Here is a 14,932-nt window from a genome sequence, read left to right on the forward strand (position 1 = left end):
CAAACCCAGGTACTCTGGTTCTCAATTACGTGCTCTAAACCAATTCACTATGCTGCCTCTCAAATATCCAAAACACATTTCTATGGAAGTTGTATATTAAAAGTTAACATATTTCATAAGAACTTATTTTATATAAAACCTCAGAAACTTAGAAATATGCCTTAAAAATTAATACTATGCATAATATAAATAGAAAGAAATATCAAAACTGATTCTTTAGTACAACACAAAACTCCATCAGGCAGGAAACAAAATAGTATAACAGAAAGTAGGAATAAATTAATATTCAATAAACCATGAAAGTTGAGAGGATAAATAATGAGTGGAAATAGTGGTCAAAATATTAAAAATAGAAAATAATTAAGATGATTTAAATTCTTCTTTGATAGTTACATGTGAACATCAATATGCAATATTCTGCAACTGCAGTTGTCCAATTTCCCTTTTGCACCTCCAAGACCACAACAATCAGAGAGGTGAAACTAAATGCTGTCTCAAAACAGCTGCCACATAAAGCCAGGCAGTGTCTTTCAACACTTTTTAAAAAGATAAATTTGAATATTTGGGTTTAAACAGTCTCCCACAGGTTCTAAGAGAAAGGTGATGGAAAATAAAAGTGACAATTGTAGAACAATTAGTGTTATAACCTACCTTGTTTAATTATGCCAACAATAATCTACATATAAGATACAATTCCTCCCCACCAATTATCGGAGAATACAGCTGAGTATGGAATTGAACAAATTTATGACAAAAGAATCCTTGCAAATTGTCAAACTGTAAAATAAAAGGTGGCTCAGACCTTTCTAAAAGATTTAAACCATTACTGATCATGCTAAAAAATTGTGACAATTTATACTTCAAAATTATACCTTTATTCTTAATACTATGCTAAACCACAGAAAGCAACAAAAGTTGACTGAAAAAATGCAAACTGTCTTATAACAATCAAAGTTCCTATGGATAATAAAAGCTTTTGGAGAACAGTAATGCTGTCTAATGGTGCCATCTTGTGGAAAACACTGAAGAAAGTCGAGTTTCGAAACTCCTAAAATTGCCTAAAGGCAAAATAAACAGGTCTTGGAAAAAATACTCAAATAAACCTAACAATAAGAAAAATTTAATCCCACTTATTTTGGTATTATGTAATGACTGATTTTAACCCATGATCATTAAGATTAAAATCTCTTCAGAATCAGAATTCAATATTAAGTATTTGCAAGGGATGAACTGGGAGTTTGGGGTTAGTACACAAACTATTACATATAGAATGGATAAACAACAAGGTCCTACTGTATAGCACAGGTAACTATATTCAATATTCTGGGATAAACCATAATGGAAAAGAGTATAAAAAAGAATGTAATATGTGTGTATAACTGAGTCACTTTGCTGTACAGCAGAAATTAACACAACACTGTAAATCAACTACACTTCAATACAAAAAAATTTTTTAAAGAAATATTGAGAATTTAAAGATGTTATTGAGGGAGTTCCCTGGTGGTCCAGTGGTTAAGACTTCGCCTTCCAATGGAGGGGGTGTGGGTTCAATCCCTGGTGGGGAAGCTAAGATCCCACATGCCTCGTGGCCAAAAAAACAAATCATAAAACAGGAGCAATATTGTAACAAATTTAAATTCTTTAAAAATGGTTCACATCAAAAAAAAAAATTTTAAAAAAATAAAATAAAACTTAAACGTTATAAAAAGATGCTACTGATTCCAAATAAGTAACTAAATATCTATCAAAAGTATTAAATCACAAATTTAAAATTAAATTGTATAATATTTAATCATCTCAGTTCAAGTTTGAATTTACTAATGAACTCAAATGCATTAAAAAGGGAATGTTTTGCCACAAATTTTGTAGAATCTACCCACTGTGTAAGCCAACCAGATGCAAAATTGCAAGTACTAGAAAAGAAAATTACAATCTTACACTTTTATCTGATGCATGAATATCTATATTTCCATAAACTGTTCCCAGGCAGATCACTTTACCTCCTTTTGTTTGAATATGTAATTTTTGACTCTGAAAGACAAATACAAAAATTCACATAGAAAAAGAGACAATAAATTTGACTTATACTAATAAAAAATGTTCCAACATTTTATACATTTCTTTTAAAATAATAATAAAGCAGTAAAAGAGGAAGTAGAAATGAATAGAAATGCACTGTTTGGAATAATAACATCAGTGAGAAAAGAATGTCAACTGCTGTTAAAGTGATTAAATAAAGCTCCTTGGACTCAAAGGAAAAAAAAAAGATACTTGGGTGTTCTGGTAGCTTCACTGAAGAAAGGGTTGAGAATCAAAGATCACAATGGCTAACTAAACATACATCATGATGAGAATGACAACAATAATCACTGTTCATCGTTATTAATATTCATCATTAATAACAGTAATATTTATTACTTACTTGGCATTTTCTTTGCACCAAATAACAACGTTCACTACTTTATGTGAACTAACATTTAATTCTCACAATTCAGAGATGGGTATTATAGTTTTCCCATTTTACAGAGGAAGGAATCCAAGAATCAGAAAGGTTAAACAACCTTATCAGGTGACACATTAGAAAACAACAAAATCTAAACTAACAGAATCAAGCTCTGTATGATTTCAAATCCTACATTCTTATTGCTGGAGTCACCTAAAGAAGTATATATTCACACTTAGGATAACAACCCACTGACTGTTAAACTTTCTAGTACAACACAGCCCAGAAACTGGAACTAAATGAAAATGTCTCTAAGAAAATAGCAGTTACGGTTAGCCTCCTCTGCTAGATTAAAAAAAACGTGTGTGTATGTAACACTTGATTTCACACTTGGCAAGTGTGGCAGAAACTATGATAGGTCCACAAAAATCCACTTTTTCCCGAAGTACAGAGTATAGCTGGGCCCATGAAGAGAAAATGTTTTCCAGCTTCCCTTACCTCCTAGGTGCTGCTCAGTTCTTGCCAACAGAATATAAATAGAAATGTTATGTGCAATTTCCAGGCTGGTGCTTTTAGAAGAACTAATGTGCGTTCCCTGTGCTCTGCCCCTGCCACCAGGTGCATGTATATTACAATAAGGCTCTAACAGATAGCAGAGCCAGAAGATGAAGGGAACCTACAATACCTGAATAGAAATGAGTCACCCACACACTTGGACACAAATGAAAAATAAACTATAGTTGTGTGTGAGCCATTAGATGTTTGGTCTATTTTTTAGGGTAGCTTACTTCAGCTTAATATTTGCATAAGTCTTCAGTTCTACCACATCTATAAAGAGAAAAAGAATAGGTAAATACCAGAAGAAGAAAAATAGCAAAAGCAAACCCACCAATATCATAACCAGCAACAGTAGAGACGTTATCTAAAAACTGGGGAAAAAAATACAAAACAACCTTCTGGTTGCTTTACTCAGGGGGAAAAACAGTAAAACCTTGGGTAAAATGGCCCAGGAATGAAGTTTAAAAAATTCAGTGAAAAGGGCAAAATGAATCATTCTTAAAAAGTTTATCTATATTACAGCATGGTAGACTTCATGCCCATAGAAACATGAGTCAGAAGTCAAACTGTATTTAATACAGTCTTTATCAAGCAGACAAGTAACTGATGAACCTTAGAAAAAAGTATCTCCCAAACAACTGTTATTTTATTTAAATCAGGAGTTCTTAACCAAGTTTACACGACATTCTAGACAGTCTGTGAAACTTACGAAATTGTAAGCAAAATTTCATATGTGTGCATTTTTTCTAAGGAAATAATCATCATATTTTCAAAGAGGTCTAAAGCACAAAAATGTTAATAGCTATCATTAAGTTCAAAGCTCATCTAATTTCAAAAAATAAAGTAGATTATAAAATTTAAAAACATATGGATCTTGGGTGGCCTCGGCCTGCAGCAAGATTTCAGTTCCCTGCCAGAGACTGAAGTCAGGCAGCAGCAGTGAGAGCTCTGAATCCTAGCCACTAGACCACTGGGGACCAGTGGCCAGTGACAAGGCCCTAGACTATCAGCTGTGTAGAAATGAATTTTCACAGAGACGGAAAGTAGTGAAGCAAGTAAAGTGTTTAGGAGGAAAAAGTACAGTTCTTGTGGATAGAAACATGGGTGGGCTCAGAGAGAGAGTTGCCACCTTGTGGTAGTTTGAATCACTTTTATGGGACATTTCTTCCAGGTTTCCTTTGACAATCATCTTGCTTTGCCTGGTTCTGAGTCCGTATTTGGTATATCTCAGGATCTTCCCCGTGTGTGCGCGCATGCATCTCTCAGCCAAGATGGATTCTAGCAAAGAGGCCGAGGCATAGTTGACGTCACTTACTCTGGGGTGGCGCCCCCTCCCTTGTGGACCTCCAAGAAGCCTTTCTGGGCATGTGTAGTCGGGAAGGTATCCTTGACTTTGAGAATAAGGAATATGTGGTCTTTTATCTCTTATCTGGGAAGGGCCCAGTCTCCTCTCTCCATTGTCCTGCTATTATATTTTGAAGTTTCTGGCCACAGGGAATGAACTCCAGCTGCTTACCCTGGGGCCCATCTATCTCCTGCCTCAATATGCAAAACAAAGTAGCTAAAATGTTTAAATAAATCAGAAGCTATTTAGTATAATATAAACTATTACTATTGCAATTTTTAAAAATGCAAATATGTGGCATTCAGTGAGTTAGTACTGCCAGACATTTTGCTTGGACAATAAGGAAAGGTGGAAAGAGCATGAGCTTGGAATGCAGAAAGACCCAAGTTCAAATTTTAGCTCAATTTATTAGCTGTGGGAACCTAAATGAGTTCCTTAATCTCTTAGTAGCTCACAGTTTCTTCCTTGATAAAAAGAAGATAATTCAAGGATTAAATGAAGACTTAGCTACATTTCTGGGTACATAATAAGGACTCAGTAAACAGTAGCTGTTATTATTGCTATAAACATCTTATAACATACATCAAATATATTTCAAATCCTTAAAATGAGTGGAAGAGAAACTTACATTAATAGGCGATCACTAATTAGAGATAACGATATTGTACTATATTTAAAACTTAAACCAGATATTTCACGAAGCGTTCCCATTCTGAATTTAAGTCAGTTAAATCCTAAGATCTCAAGAATAATTCTCTTACCTCTTAATTCTCCTAACTACCATTAAGATTCAGCGGACCCAATTCCAATTCTTGAATTTCTTTTTTGAGCTATTCTATTTGTAGGACTGATATTTCATGACTTTTATTCTTTCTTAGAGGTCCCCCAAAGAATAAATAGAAAATTTACTCATTTTTTAAATAGAATAAAACTCATTCTATCTTAAAATTACCATAATGGTTCACTGGACTCCTTTGTAAATCTAAAATACATTATGGGATTTTAGTATTCTTATTTTTCATATGTCTCATAACATTTTGCTATTTCATTATCCTAGCAGTTATTTCATTATTATTTGTCAATTATTCCCAACTATGCTAGAAAATGTCTAAAAGAATAAGACAACAGAAGAATGATGAACTTGCTTCAAATGATGGTTCTCAACTAAAGGTGATTTTTGTCCCCCAGAGGACATTTGGCAATGTGTGGAGATATTTTTCATTGTCCTAAGTGAGTGTGTTTCTTGGCACTTAGTTGGTAGAAGCCAGGAATACTGCTAACCATCCCACAGTGCATAGGTCAGCCCCTGACAACAAAGAATTTTCCAGCCCAAAATGTCAACAGTGCCAAAGTTGAGAAATCATTTTTCATTTTATGCACATAATGGCAGAAAAAAGAAAACTGACAAAATAGATCTTTCAGAATTATCAGACGGATCAAAAGATGATTGCAAAGAGACAGACAGCAGTACAGTAGCTTCTAAATTTGGCTGTGAAATTGAAAATCTAAGACTCTGAGTCTCCAGAGAACAATATTCTAGATGAATTTCTGAAATTCAAGCATTGATGAGTGACCAATATATTTATAAGGACAAAAAGGAACCATGGTATTCTCATCCATTTAGTCACTCAACATGAAAACTTCATTGTGCAATCTTTTATAAGAACTGGAACCATCTCATTTTTCCAAAAGGATATGTAATAGTATTCTTTAATCGCTTTTGACATTTGTGCAACTAAACTTTTCTTATTTTTTTGGCTGCGCCAGGTCTTAGTTGTGGCACATGGGATCTTCGTTGCGGCATGCAGGCTCTTTCAGTTGCGGCATGCAGGATCTAGTTCCCTGACCAGAGATCAAACCCGGGCCCCTTGCATTGGGAGCATGGAGTCCTAACCACTGGACCACCAGGGAAGTCCCTGTGCAACTAAATTTACTGAAATGGTTCACATGTGAAGACATGCCAAAGGTAGGTGTGCAAATAAAAGTGGCTGGGACAAAACAAATAATGTAAAAATTTTTAAATGCATCCAATTAATCATACTAATTACTGTTTATGCAACTAAAAATGAAAATGCTTTGCAATTATGAAGCAAAGATGCCTGACTTCAACAAAGTTACCAAAGTTCACAAAAGTATTGAGTTTTGGGTCTTCCCTGGTGGCGCAGTGGTTGAGAGTCTGCCTGCGGATGCAGGGGATGCGGGTTCGTGCCCCAGTCCGGGAAGATCCCACATTCCGCGGAGCGGCTGGGCCCGTGAGCCATGGCCGCTGAGCCTGAGCATCCGGAGCCTGTGCTCCGCAACGGGAGAGGCCACAACAGTGAGAGGCCCGCGTACCGCAAAAAAAAAAAAAAAAAAAAAAAAAAAAGTATTGAGTTTTGAATATGCAAGTGTAAGTAGTATCAGTAGTAACAATAAGCTAGAACTTATCAGAGATGTATTTGAAATCATTCAGAGCTGAGACCAATCTAATTTTAAGAAAATTAAATATAAAAGCGTTGTTACAAAGTGAGACGAATCATTTGCTGTCTAGCACAAATAACTACTTAATCCTTAAGTAATGAACTACCTGGTACATTAAAAATGTGATTAATTTAATATTTTAAGCAAATTTATAATGCTTAATGACTTTCCCTTACTCCTTAATAAATGGAAGAAAATCATTCGTTAAAACTAAAATTTCTTAAACTTAGTAAGATCTGAGAATGCTAAGAATGTATTATTAGTATCACTGTACACTTTGAAATGAAATCTAAAAGGAACATGATGAAAACCTTCAAAGTTGCTACAACCTCTATACTTTCATAACAGAACTGACGAACTTTTTGCAAGGAATTTCTGAGTGATGAATAAATGATACTCAATATTTCCACTAAATGATGCTCGAATAATAACCTTAATTTGATACCGTAGTTCATAGTTTAAGGTGTTTTAAAAAATAACGTTGAAACAAAATTAGAAAAATATTTATACCTTAACTGACTGTAAGATGCTGGTCCCCTGTTCAGTTTCAATTTTGCAATTATCACACTCAATATTTTGGACTTTTACACAGCCAGACCCTGATGACTTGATATTCAAATCTAGAAATGAAAAAAAGAAAAACCAAGTTAGTACTACGGTTAATGAGCTCCAAAGCATTTCAGTGTCCTGCAGAAATCCAGCTACTCAGTTTACTGAATCCTGGAAAGAACACAGCTGTCAGCAGCCTCTCTCTAAAGGTAAGGGATCTCCACCACAGCAACAGGACCAAATGTAAAGCCCTTTTCTACCAGTTTTTAAAAAGCAATTATTTCTGTTGGCAGATATCATCTAAAGAGAGAAAGTAACATAGGAGATAAGTAAACCAGGTCAAAGATTCCAGTTCTTATAGAAGATCATAGAAGCCTCTTCGCCACTGAGAAAATACACAAACACAGATTTGAGTAAGAGTGCAGCAAGTTAACAAGTCATTATGGTGAACTGGATAAGTCAGTTAGCTTATTCTCTTCTATATTCATGAAAGTTTAAAGATTTGTTCCCAAACTTTCCCCAAGTTAAAAAGCCTACTGCAGGAGTGGCATGGATCAGTATATATGACCATGAGTTCAGTTTTCAAATCCTACCGCTAACCTTTCATATGTAAAAAAAGGAAGATATTATCATGCAGCTATATCACAAGGTATCTGAAGTAATAAAAAGTGGGAACAACTTTGAAAAATCTAGTACTGAATAATATTAAAACCTCAAAATTGTGGATAAATAACAGTGATATATACGAAGAAAATTTGGCAAATAAGCCATACTTAGCTTTAAAGTTTAACTTTAAATTCAATTTAAGGTGTAACCTTAGGTGTCTCTGTATAAAAAAATCTTTAAAACACTGATATTTAATACCTAGTTCAAATAAATATTGATAATTTCCCTTAAAACAGATCAGAGAATTAATGCTACCCCAAACACAAACTACTGGGGTCTTAGCACTACAATTCCAATAGTCATGACATAAAAATCAATTTCTACAGTTGAGTATATGGCAGTCTCTATAAAGGCAATATTTTGGTTGGGATTAATATAAAATACATAAAAAGACAATTTCACCCCATACTTACATGGATGCAAATGTAACTGCAAAACTTTCAGCCAGTTAAGTAGTGTTACAACATAAGGTTTGATCTCGAGCAGTAATGATAGGCATGGGAAGAAGAAAACAATTTCTAAATATACTCTACCCTCAGTAGGTGGGTAGAGAAGTTAAGGCTACATACTGAGTGGTAGTAATGCTACGCTCACTCATTCACTGAAACAGTTATAGACGAACTGGAGGAACACCAGTAAGTATGAGTAAAATTGAATTATGTTGATTTGAGGGCCTGTGGAATATCCACATATTAACACTAAATTGGAAATGAGATTCTGGCTCTAAAAAGAGGAATCAGCAAATAATAAGGTTTGGGTAGTTCCATTTTTATCTGTGCTGCCATAAAATTTTGCTTATCTCTATTTCAATACTCAGTCTATTTTGTACTGCATAATACATTGGCAAATCTTCCTCCCCACCCCAGACTGTTAACATTTTGAGATCAGGGTCTCTTATTCACCTAGGCTAGTTAAAAAAAAGTTGAGAAGCAATAAGGCATAGTGGTTCAGCAGACTCCAGTCAGTTCAAATCTCAGCTCCACCACTTTATATCTGAGACAAAATAGGCATATTTCTTGATCTAACCCCACGACAAATTAAATTTCATGAAGGCACGGATTTCTTCTACTTGTTCACCCACAATAAGTACTTAGTATATGAAACTTGCTGTATCTCAATTCCCTCATCTTAAATGGTGACAATAAGTGTCTACAATACAGTGCGACTGTAAGGATTGGAAAAGATTATCTTAGAAGTGTTAGTTGCTATTACGATCTTCATTAGTATCTTCCTTCAGTCCCGGGAAGTCGGAGAGCAATGGAAGACTTTCCTAGAAAAGTGCTGCGTACACAGTCGTTTCCATGTGAGAAATAACATGGAACCCAAATACCTAGGAAACATATCTGGCAGCCATTATCAGTTGAAGTTTCCCAGGCAATCTTACTATGTGTTTTTCTTCATGGCCTGCTACTCAGAGAAAATCTACTTAGGCCAAAATGAGTGGTGACGTTTTCAGTAAGAAGCCGGGTGTCTATCAGAAACCAAACACCTGGTCCAGGTTCGATGGAACATGCTATAGACAAGGCTGTTTGGGGACAGACGCCAGGCAGTGAGCAAGGGGAAACGCGGATGGTCTGCCATGCCACTGAGTGGATTATCAAGATACTTTAACCCTGAAAAATACACCACATTGTTACCGACAAAGTGCAGTGACACAAATAGGAACAAAGTGCCAAAGGAGAACAGAAGGGGCTCCACAAATGTTATTCGGCTTAGATTATTCCAAATCATGTTTCCATTCAATTTATAAAATTGCTGTAATTGAGAACCTAATTCCTAACTACTGCCCAGAAACCCAAAGCACAACAGAAAAAAAGAGACAACCTCCGAAGGCGTAAATTGTAAATTAGGTTGCAAAGTCAGATCCAAAGGGACCAATTAAAAACGCACGTCGGCCTAATTCTATAAATTCACTGGATGTGCCCTGGGACCCAAGCCCGTTTAAACTTCACTTGCCAAACTTCAGGGGCGCGTTCACTTCCACGGACGCCTGGGGGTCGATGACGTCAGACACGATGGCCACCTCCTTCTGCGCCTCGTCGTACCTCACCTGCAAGCTGGCCACGGCCCCACCCTCCACTCCGCTCACCGCCACCAGCACGCGGTCGCCATCCGGGTAGGTGAGAGGGTCCAAGGGCCTCACGGCTAGGGAGCACGGGAGCCGCGTCCGCAGCCGGCCGAAAGGGCTCACCAGAAGTACCCACTCCTTCAGAGTCCGGCGCGCGGGACCAGACCGAGAGACGTCGGGCTGGGACCCACCTGAGCCGTACAGCCGGGCCTGACAGGCCCCGCACGCACAGCGCCCCGCGACCTCGCTGGCCCACACTCGGAGCAGACAGAGCCGGAGGCAGCCCAGCCCCCATCCCGAGCAGGGGACGAACATGGCGTGCTCTCACGCTCCCTCAGATCACCTCAGCCACAGGCTAGTCTCGCCACGGCCAGTCGACTTGGCCGCTGTGCCGGCGCAAGTCAGAAGGGAGACACTTAAGAGGGTGTGCTGAAGCAACAGCAAGACTGCTCACTTCGTTCAGCAATTTAAACCTCAGCTACACACGCCTCGGGGGCAAATTGGAATTTCAAAGCTCTAAGTATCCACGCTGACCGTGACTCCTCGCCTACTCCCGCCCTTTCGCAAAGGCCGGTGGGATAGGTAGTTCTAATGAAGTCAGACGTCGAGGGGCTCGGCGGCTTAGAAACTACATTTCCCAAGAGGCAATGCCCAAGGTTGTTAAGTCTAGTAAGAGCAGGTGTTACGCGGGACTCGGAAGGCAAGCGCTCCTTCCCTCTAGCCAATTATCCATTGGAGGGACGGGGGGAAAAAAAAAAAAAAAAAATCACACCAGATTCCAACTGGCCAATGGAAAGCGTGGAAGGCGAAAGATGGGCAAGGCTGTGTGGTTTCCTTGGATACCGAGGACGCTACTTCTTTGGAGAGGGTGGAGCTTTGGAGTGAGACGAGGAAGCCCAAACTCACAGAGAAAAATAGGAGCCTAAATAAGGATCAGGACCGAGGGAAGTGGTAGGAAATTGCGCTTTTAAAGGTGAGAACTAGATGCAAAATAGGAGTACCCTCAGTGAGTGGTTAGTTCCAAACTTCATTAAACTAGTGCGGGGTACCCTGGGATAGAGAATCCCTAGGCAAGAGGATCAAGACCAGTTAGTGTTTTCTGAGGAAACTCCCTCTTTGATATCAAATGTAGGAATAGGGTTAGAGTCCTGTCTCCTTCCTGACTAAGTAATCTTACGTCAGTCATTGAACGTCTCTGGGTTTTAACCGCTCGCTCTTAAAATGAGGTCAATAATACTTTCCTTGTCTTACCTCAAAGGGTTTTTGTAGGGATCAAATGAGATAATGGATGTGAACACGCTGCACAGGCTGCCAAGTTGCAATTTAAATTATTATATTTTTATTTTATAGCATAGACTCTAAGTTACCAAGAAAAATCTGGGCGATCACGATTTGTGTTGACAGCAGCACTGTTCCCTTTGACTACAAATGATCCTCAGTTTTAGGACTAAAATAAGATAGAGAGATAGAGAGAGAGAGAGAGAGAGAGACATAGTGCCATGGGAAGAGTATGGAATTGGTTATTTTCCTGGCTCGGCCATTGGTTTATCTGTGTCACCTACACCTGTTTCTTCCACTTTAAGATGAAGAAGGATTGTACTAAATGACTCCGTAAGGTCTGTTTTACCTTTTATTATTTTGTGGGCAATTTAAAAATGAGAAAAGATTTATTTTCTCCTTTCCTGCTATCTCTCCCTTTCTGTGCCAGTTCCTCCTCCTACAAATTATTCCCTAAGTTCTTTAGCAAAGACACCCTGCAAACAATGACGTCCAATAAAATGCAAGTGCTGAAACTGAATGCCATAAAAAATTGAAGCCCTTGGCCAAGTGCAATAACCAGAATTACTGGGAGTAATAGTGATAGAGGGATGGGCTAAAGTCCTAATGAACTGAGCTAAAGTCCTCAGGGGCCCAAGTCATAGGGTGCTTTGCAAGCCATTACCTTGTTAGAAATTCAGTGTTTTTCTTAAGTTATCCTTTCCTCCTTTCTGTCCCAGTCCTTCCTCCCTCCTTATTCTTTCTCCTTATGAAGGCTCACAATAGGTGCAAGCTTTTAGGTTCACCAAGTTCCCACTGCATACTAGTTCTATCCTTGGCTTTGTGTTTCATTTGGTCATAATTATTCAAACTGATCTTCAAACGGTCTTTTTAATGAAAACCCACAGGAATACCTTTGAAAAAGGCATTGGTTTAAGCAAGTTGAGAATGCACTTAAATTTTTTTGTACCCATGCCAAATATTTTTGGATTAAATAGAAAACCCTAATAGATAATTTTGTTTCTATGGTAATTTTTCCTTTTCTGACGCAAACCTAGTTAGTGGAATTGGCAACTGAACAATAACTGCATATGTGGCAAAATCATTGTTTTACTATTTTCAAATAAACAAAAGAAAATTGACAAAAAATTACTTTTTGGATCATCTGAGTTTTAAAATGGAGAAAATTATGTATATTAAGGTTAACGTAAGATATTAAAAATTTATTGATACTTTTAAAAGTCTGATGACATGTATCAAGTCTGTCCACATATCAGTAATGAGCAATAAAAGTACTACCTTCCACCTGTATGACATTATAGTATTCAAAGCATGTTTACATGTATCATCTCATAGTATCCTCACAAAACACTCTGTTTGGCAGGGCAAGTATTATTTTGCTCACATTACTGATGAAGAAACAAGTTTTGAAAGATTAAAAAACAATTAGAAGGTCTGGCCGTCTTACCACTTTGTCAAAATGTCCTTCTATCTTCCTGACACCTTTGGAGAAAAAAAAGTTATTTATGAAATGAATAGAGAGTCATATATAACTCTCCCGCATATTTAGAGTTTACTTGTAGCATACTTTTACACGTTCAGTTTTTTAAAAGCCATTCCTGTGGTCATGAACATGTCCAGCTGGTAGGAGTGTAAGTTATTAAAACTTTCAGAGTTCAGTTTAGCAATATGCATAAAACACCTTAAAAATATGTGTATCCATGACCTGGAAACTGTACCTCTTGGAATTTAATGTAAACATAAAATTAAGGATGTTCACAAAAACTTACATTTGTGGAATTTTTTTTCAGGATTACTTACGATAGTAAAGAATTGAAGCAACTTAAATGTCCAAAAATAGGAGGGTGTTACATAAATTGGTATACGTATGGAATATTATGCAACTTAAAATTGTATTTTGAAAACTATTCAATGAAATGGGAAATCTTCCATAACATAATTGTAAAGGAAAAACCTACAATTCTCCTTCTGTGTATGTCTCCTTGACTCTCACACAACTACCACACTCACATAGCTTCACTTCTGACACTTCTAGTAATCAAATGTGTAGAGGTTTTCCCCCTGCAACAAGCGACAATTTAACTCACTTCTGACACTAATGTTAGATCCCACAGGTTAGGGGCTCATTTCCCCAAAACCACTCCCATCCACTTCAGATGCCAGTCACAAGTAGTAGGTCCTCAGGTTACCCACAACTTCTATCTCCTCTGGCTACAAACTGGAGATTCCGACAACCCCCTCCTCAGGTTCTATTAATTTGCTAGCGTGGCTCACAGAACTCAGGGAAACACTTAGATTTACCACTTTACTAAAGGATTTGATAAAGGATGCAGATGAACAGCCAGGTGAAGAGATGCAGAGGGTGAGGCCTGGGAGGGTCTGGACCACCAGAGCTTCTGTCCCCGTGGAGCTGGGATGTGTCCCCCCTCCTGATGTGGGTGTGTTCACCAGCCTGGAAGCTCTCCAGACCCCATACTAGTGGGAATTTTATGGAAGCTTCATCACATAGGCATGATCGATTATTAACTATATTTTCAGTCCTTCTTCCTTCTCAAGAGACTGGGGGGTAGGGCTGGAGATTCCAAGCTTCTAATCATGTCTTGTTTTTTCTGGTGACCAGCCCTCATCCAGGAGTCTACCCAAAGGTGCTTCATTAGAACAAAAGACATTCCTATCACCCAGGAAATTATAAGGGTTTCAGGAAGCCTTTATTAGGAGCCAAGGGCAGAGACCTATATATATATATATATATATATATATATATATATATATATATATATATATCTATTATCTCATAGTAATGTTAAGTGACATTAGTAGAATACCAAATTGTATGTATAGTATGATCTCAATTCTATAATAATAATAATAATAGGAATTTTAACATATATTCCATAGAAACAATTGCAGAGAGAAACACACAACTTGATAACAATGCTTATCTCCAAGTAGTAAGATGAATTATTTCATTTTTTTATGTGTCTTCAATAATGAACATATATTACATTTATAATTTAAAAAATTTAAATGTACTTCTTAGCATATATTGTTTCCTAAGACTGAATCAAATAGTGAGTCAGTCTTTCTTACCATCTAAATATTCTAAATGAATATTTTACTTAATTTAATAATTAATATTCAATAAATGTACAATTTAATATACCAATGAAAATTCCATATTGAAATTTTGTCTGAGATATTTTATGATTGACTATTCTGATAGTTAAAGCCACAATGTAAGCAGCTGTTGCCTAAACTAGCCAAGTGATTAAATCTTGACACCTTGTCCTGTGATGATGAATTAACAATTTCACACAGCCTAATGGAACAAATTTATTAAACACTGGATTATACATTCTGTAAAGTGAGTTACATTCTCTCATTGAGGGATGGAGTCTTTTCAAGTGTTGGGGCAGGGCGGGCGGGGCCCCTGCAGCTGGGAGTCCCCTCCCCCCCAGGGCTCTTCTTCAGACTTTCCTGAACTTTGGCTGAAGTCCCCTGGCTCCTGGCTGAGCTCAGGAGATCCCCTCTGTTTGTCTTCCATCCCCTTCAGAGGGGCCAACTG

The 14,932-nt window shown here is 37.4% G+C and overlaps 1 protein-coding gene across 5 annotated transcripts in view; it reads right to left on the reverse strand.

Moving 5' to 3' along the window:
• Positions 1–10,677, reverse strand: part of FAM185A (family with sequence similarity 185 member A) — an 88,495-nt gene extending 77,818 nt beyond the window's left edge. For 4 of the 5 annotated variants that reach the window (XM_060020304.1, XM_060020305.1, XM_060020301.1 and 1 more), the window contains exons 1-3: positions 9,978–10,677; positions 7,317–7,426; positions 1,939–2,031 (exon numbers count right to left, since the gene is read on the reverse strand). In XM_060020304.1, coding sequence (XP_059876287.1) covers positions 1,939–2,031; positions 7,317–7,426; positions 9,978–10,404 — 630 coding nt within the window. In that variant the 5' untranslated portion in view covers positions 10,405–10,677. The remainder of the gene's footprint in view (positions 1–1,938; positions 2,032–7,316; positions 7,427–9,977) is intronic. The other variant, XM_060020306.1, reaches the window with a different exon arrangement.
• Between the last annotated feature and the right edge of the window lie 4,255 nt (positions 10,678–14,932).

The sequence above is a fragment of the Delphinus delphis genome, chromosome 9, assembly GCF_949987515.2.
Source record: "Delphinus delphis chromosome 9, mDelDel1.2, whole genome shotgun sequence".
NCBI lineage: Eukaryota > Metazoa > Chordata > Mammalia > Artiodactyla > Delphinidae > Delphinus > Delphinus delphis.